Below are 6,000 nucleotides of genomic sequence, written 5' to 3' on the forward strand. Positions count from 1 at the left end.
GTTTCTGTTTTGTACGATGCATTCTATCTGGCTAATCCTCAATAAATATGAAAAACAGATCATTTCACAGCTAAGAACTGACAAACGGGAACAGGCCTCTCATTTGAGCAGACGAGATAAGCAGGCTGCCACCATCTTCGCCTTCAGGCGAGCTGTGTCCCGGGCAGACCCTGTTAGTTCACTGAGGTCACTGCTATCAGATTTCTGTTTGTCTATTCCTAGACCGGAGCTCAGATTCACATTCCACACAGCCTCCTGTCTCAAGGACCCTTCTGCCGCCTACCTTCTGTAGCATCACTTAGAGCAGTGGGGCCCTCCGATTAAACCATTCCAGGTGTGACTTTCTTGCCTGGAGAGCGAACTGAGAAATGAATGGGGTTCATGAATATAAATTGGACTTTCCTTAACTTTTCATTTAGAAATTGTATGGCGTGATTCGCTCCCCACATAAATCTTTATTTGCCTTAAGTGTGTTGACTCTGGGAATCCTGGTGCAGAGCTGGTAGCCCATTGCTATGCGTGACTGGATGTTGAAGTTTACAAATCAGGCAGAAGTGGCTTGGGAGGGCGACACCACGGCAGTGTCCCCACACCCATGGGCTCAGCGAAGATGAACTGCATCCCCCTCCCACCACAGCCCGGGCCCGCACCTTTACTGGGATGAGGCCACCCGACCTCCTCATTCCTTTTCTCTCCTTGAATATTATCTGATAGCTACTTCCTCTTCCTACCAAGACATTCTGTTTTCTTTATGTCTTAGCAGCTCTATTATCATCCAACTGATTTTTCCCTTCACCCCAATTTTGGTTTATAGAGCTGATGTAATAAATGAATCTTTCATAGGCCATCTTGATTTATTTTTGAACAGACGCTGTGAAACAGAGTCATTCTGAAGATGACTCGGGACAGGCTGGAAGGATTCAATAAGCAAATGTATCCTCTTTAGACGTGAGGCCACCCGACCTCTCCTGCCCGTTCCCCTCCCCTTCTTCCCTCTCCTTTCTGTTTCCATCATAGCCATGTGTATCCTGCAGTAGTACCCCCGAGACCAACAGGGGTTCACCCTAAGATCCAAGTATAAACCAGATTTTTTCAAAAGACATTTCTCTCATTTTCAACCTGTACTTTGACTGTTCAGCCAGAAATAAGCACCATTACACAGACCTGAAGATGTGCTCACGTTGCTTGCTCTTTGCTATAGAAACAGGACATGGTAAGGAGGCTGTGATCATGAATTTTCTACAGTCATGCCAAGTTTTTTTTTTTTAACATATATAACAACAATCCTTGCTACAGTGAATTTGATATGGCTAGTAGTAATGTCCTAGTAATAATAAAACAGCAACAGAATTTTTTTTTTCAGGGCCAATGGGTATAAGAATAAAAGGGGGAAATCCTAGAGAACAGATTTTTGCAATGAATGTTAAAAGAAATTTCTCCCTGCATATGAGGCATTGTGGGAGGTAGGGAGGACCGTGGTGTGGCCTTAAGTCACATTTCTTGTTCCCAAGTCTGATGATTTCTCCATATTGTATAAATTTCAAACACTTTGCCTTATTTATAAACCCTCTGGGCTGAGGTTATTGAGATCCAGTAGACCTGCAGAGCACATGTAAGGGAGGCTTTGACTGTGTACCCATGAACTCAGAATAACTGGAGGAAAGGTGGCCATGACCCTTAACTACATTCTTAGTATGTGGTGTCTATACTAGAATTTAAAATAACCTAGGAAGTAAAACCACTATTAAAATGGAGTAAGGAGAGTGATGTGAACATTTTTAAAAATGGGGCACAGAAAAGAAGGTCAGAGGATGGTTTCCAGGTTACGCCCTGGCTCCACTCACAGATGGGTGCAGGCACCGTCCCAGCCTCCTGACCCGGCTCGTCCCCAAGTTTGCTCTCTCGAGTGTTTCTGACTTCGCTTCATTTTCATCTCATTTGATGAACAGAGCTGATCTCTTAACTTAGTGGCTGTTTACAAGATACACTTCCACAGTATTTCTAAGGTGAATGAAAACATTTTTGGCCGAACACAGGATTGCCAAGTATTGTCTATTGTAAAGACGCTAATGTAATTTCATCCTTTCTCAATTGAAACTCTCACATACACTCAAAAGAAAGGCTATTTATGAACAATGGGCACTGATTAGGAATTTTTTACCCTTTGTTTCAATTTTTTAAATCTGATTGTAAAACTTAGTGTTCGCATCAAGAAAATGTAAAGCCTGTCTCCCAGAGAACCGTATTAAGACAGCAGTTGGCCTGGTTTCAGTACGATTAATAACAGGAGCTCTGGAAGGACCTTATAGCATGAAGGGAATCTGTTTTATTTCTCTATCACATGTCATCTTCACCAACATCATAACTTTCTTTCCAAAATTTATAAGAATAGTTGACAGCCTTGCTTTAAGAATGCATTTTAAACCACATCTTGTAGTAGGGGTTAAAATAATTAGAATAAATTCTGGTCCCCTTAAAAAAGAAAGAAAAGAAGCCCTACCAACTGGCCCACCCGGAAGGACACCAGCAGATACATTCTTTAAATTTTGTATTCTGTATAATCTATGATATATACCTGGTCTCTTATGGGAGTGTTTTGCCAGAACGTTCTCTCGGGGGCGAGTGGTGGAACAGAATAAAAGTGTGACATACCTGCTGTTGTTGCCTTTCTCTGAGTCAACAAATATTGAATTAGGTCGAGTTGTGAGTCTTCTTGGGCACTAAGGCATGGAAAATAGAACGTGTCCCAAGTTAAGAGGCTGTTTGGTGATCTCTCTGTGAAGTGAGGTAGTGCAGGAAAGTCAGAGGGTGAGAAAATGAGTCAATTTAATAAAGAAAAACTTGATACTTTGTGACTTCTCCAAGAATCATTGAAACCAAAGCCAAAGACAGATCTGAAAGGTATAATTTACAGCAGTCAACCAACATCAGTAGAGGTTCCCATCTTTGTGTCATGAAGAATGTACCACTACCACAACACTAACCCTTGGATGGAAATATCAGTGAAATTTTTGGAGTCATACCCTCATCCACTCTTGAGAAGCAAAACATGCATAGTTAGGAAATAAGCATTCCTAATACAGAGTGAAAGGTCTTCAGGTTGGCTGGTGAAGAAGTTCTCTTACTCCATGCAATTTCATCTTCGTTCTCCTCGGTACAACCAGTTCAAAAGATGTTTCCTCTTTGCAGGTTACCAGCCAGTCTTGTCTGGTCAGCAGGGGTTCCAAGGCCTCATGGGGGTGCAGCAGCCACCTCAGAGTCAGGGCGTGATGAGCAGCCAGCAGGGAACTCCAGTGCAGAGCGTGATGGTCTCCTACCCAACCGTGTCTAATTATCAGGTGCGTGTCTGGAGCTTGGGAAACAGTGCTTTGAAAGCAGAACTTGCCGAAGTACAGGCTGTGGGTGTGTCCCCGTCTCAGGTGGTTGGCTAGGTGGTAGGGGGTGCTAGGTGCCGTCGTGTTGATGATTTTGAGTCAAGATTACACTAGACAAATAGAAAACAGAAAATGTACATTTCTATAACACAAATGGCTTTTGAATGCCCTTCTAAGTCTGGCTCCATATAAACTTTCTATTCATGAAGGAAAATTCTTTCAAGTTCTGTTCATGAAGACCTCTAGACATTCTGTTGAAATGGTACTTAATGAGAGACAGTCCTCGTGACAAATTTTCGTTTGTTTTGATCACAGCCAAAGAAACTTCATTTCACCACAAATTTAACTTATAAAGCTTTTTAAATGGCATCTCAGATTGATCTAAAGGGTATTTATTGGACCTGACAGTTGAATTTTCCAGACTAAACTCACATTGAGTATTTAAAGTGTCACACCCCCTTCTGTAATGTATATTCTGAAATTCACTGAGAGGGAAAGTGAAGGGTTGGTGAAGTATGTTAATCCTTCAGTTTAGCTGCACCAAGGACCTCTGGCCCTAGAGACCCTCTCCTCAGTCTTCCTGCCTTGACCATCCTTGTTCACGTTGCACCGGTCTCTACTGCCAACTCAATATGAAATGTTCTTGAAAGTTGCAAGTTGAGAGTGAGGTAGGTTCCAGGGACAAGAGCCTCTGTTATTATCAGTGGCTCCAGGCCACTTTGCATAAAACCAGAATGGGAGTGTGGCTTTCCAAAACAGAGAGAAATCCAGAGAGGGGGGTGGTCCACACGGCAGTCCCTGGAGAGCCAGGAAAGGGGAAGGAAAGAGGCTCAAATCTAACACTTTCTGAGCATTTACTTCTCACCAGACACGGCCCAAGTGCTGTTGCATCCTCCTGCAGCTCGATTTCAGGGGCCACTTTGAAGGAGGTGTCATTATGCACGTGGAATCAGAAAATCAGGGCGGTTAAATGGTTTGCCCAGTGTGAAACAGCTGATAAAAGGCAGAGCTGGGGCTCCAATCCCAAAGCGTGACTGTTTTTGATGACACGACCGTAGCTTGCGGGACACCCTGGAAGGCTCTCCTCATACAGGGACGTGTCTTGTGTCTCCGCACAGGTGCCAATGACCCAGGGTTCTCAAGGACTGCCCCAGCAGTCGTACCAACAGCCACTCATGCTACCTACCCAGGCCGGCCAAGGCTCCCTCCCAGCCGCCGGGATGCCCGTGTACTGTAACGTCACACCGCCGACCCCTCAGAACAACCTTAGGCTGGTGGGCCCGCCCTGCCCCTCCAGCACTGTCCCCGTGGTGTCGGCCAGCTGCAGGACCAACTGTGCCAGCATGAGCAACGCCGGGTGGCAGGTCAAGTTCTGAGCGCTCCGGCTGTGGCCCGTGTCTTCCGACACTACCGTGGCCCTTTGCGGGAGGAGGAGCCAGGTGGGCAAACTCGCTGAGGACTTAAGTATTCACTCCACACCCAAATGACTGCTGCTGGTATTCTGTAAAAAAAAAAGACTAATCCACACGTTAGCTGGTTAATGGTGCATATTTCCGTCATGTCCGCTAGGTATGCCTTTCTAGCTTAGCTAGTGACATGAATTCATCAAGGTAAGATTTTATCCTACCACTGAATACCACTGTGTAGACGATACTATCCCTAATTTGGATTCTTAGTTTTGTACTTTGTGTTGAGTTTGTGATGCTAAGAAGTATTTAAAAAAAATTATATACTGCAATCACATTGTACCAAAGCTGTAATGGAAAAGAAAAGAATTGATGAATGGAAGGAATAATTTATATACACAATAGAGTTTTCTTTTTTTAATGGATATATACTGTATTGTAGTGTTTAATCGAAATAAAACTATTTGACCTTATGGAGGAAGGTCATGTTTTTACCACCAGTTTCTTTCACTCTCTGTTCCCCTGTGTGTTGGCTTGTGTCCCTTTTATCCCCTTCAAGCACTACTTTATAAATAATGCACAGAAAAGATATTCTGGGTGTTTGTAGATGAACTGGTATCACACTAGTAGGCAAACACGGCACCAACTGCAGTTTCTTGTCGTGAATACCACAGGGCTGGCTCCTGGAAATAAATGGCATGCGGCGTATCCACTCATTGAACACACATTTTTGAAATGCACACACTTGGCCTTTAGTTTTAGGCCCACTGAATGCATGTAGCTGTACTTCACCGGCTGGGAAAATCCGCGAACAGCAGCTCTGTACCAAATCCTGTGCTAAACCCTGTGCCAGCTCCATTCAAATTCCATCCACCACCTGGGAAACAAGGAGTCTTTGCTTAGAGGGAAATTAAAAGAGGCACAATCTAGGACTTCCTGGGTGGCCCAGTGGTTGAGAACCCACCTGCCAATGCAGGGAACACAAGTTCAGTCCCTGGTCCAGGAGGATGCCACATGCCAGGGGGCAACTGAACCCGTGTGCCACAGCTACTGAGCCTGCACGCCCTGGAGCCCGTGTGCCGGAAGAGAAGCCACCACAGTGAGAAACCTGCTCTCCGCAATGAGAGAAAGCCTGTGCTCAGCAATGAAGACCCAACACACTCAGAAAGAAAGAAAGAAAGAAAGAAAAGAAACCGGCCCAGTCTAACTTCACCCATTAT

General features: G+C 44.5%; 1 protein-coding gene across 19 annotated transcripts in view; it reads left to right on the top strand.

The window, feature by feature from the left end:
- ARPP21 (cAMP regulated phosphoprotein 21) overlaps positions 1-5,274 on the top strand; it is a 163,958-nt gene extending 158,684 nt beyond the window's left edge. For all 19 annotated transcript variants that reach the window (XM_059879885.1, XM_059879895.1, XM_059879883.1 and 16 more), the window contains 2 exons: positions 3,190-3,338; positions 4,493-5,274. In XM_059879885.1, the coding sequence (XP_059735868.1) occupies positions 3,190-3,338; positions 4,493-4,750 (407 nt within the window). In that variant the 3' untranslated portion in view covers positions 4,751-5,274. The remainder of the gene's footprint in view (positions 1-3,189; positions 3,339-4,492) is intronic.
- The last annotated feature ends 726 nt before the right edge of the window (positions 5,275-6,000 follow it).

This window comes from Bos taurus, chromosome 22, assembly GCF_002263795.3.
Source record: "Bos taurus isolate L1 Dominette 01449 registration number 42190680 breed Hereford chromosome 22, ARS-UCD2.0, whole genome shotgun sequence".
In the NCBI taxonomy this organism is placed as follows: domain Eukaryota; kingdom Metazoa; phylum Chordata; class Mammalia; order Artiodactyla; family Bovidae; genus Bos; species Bos taurus.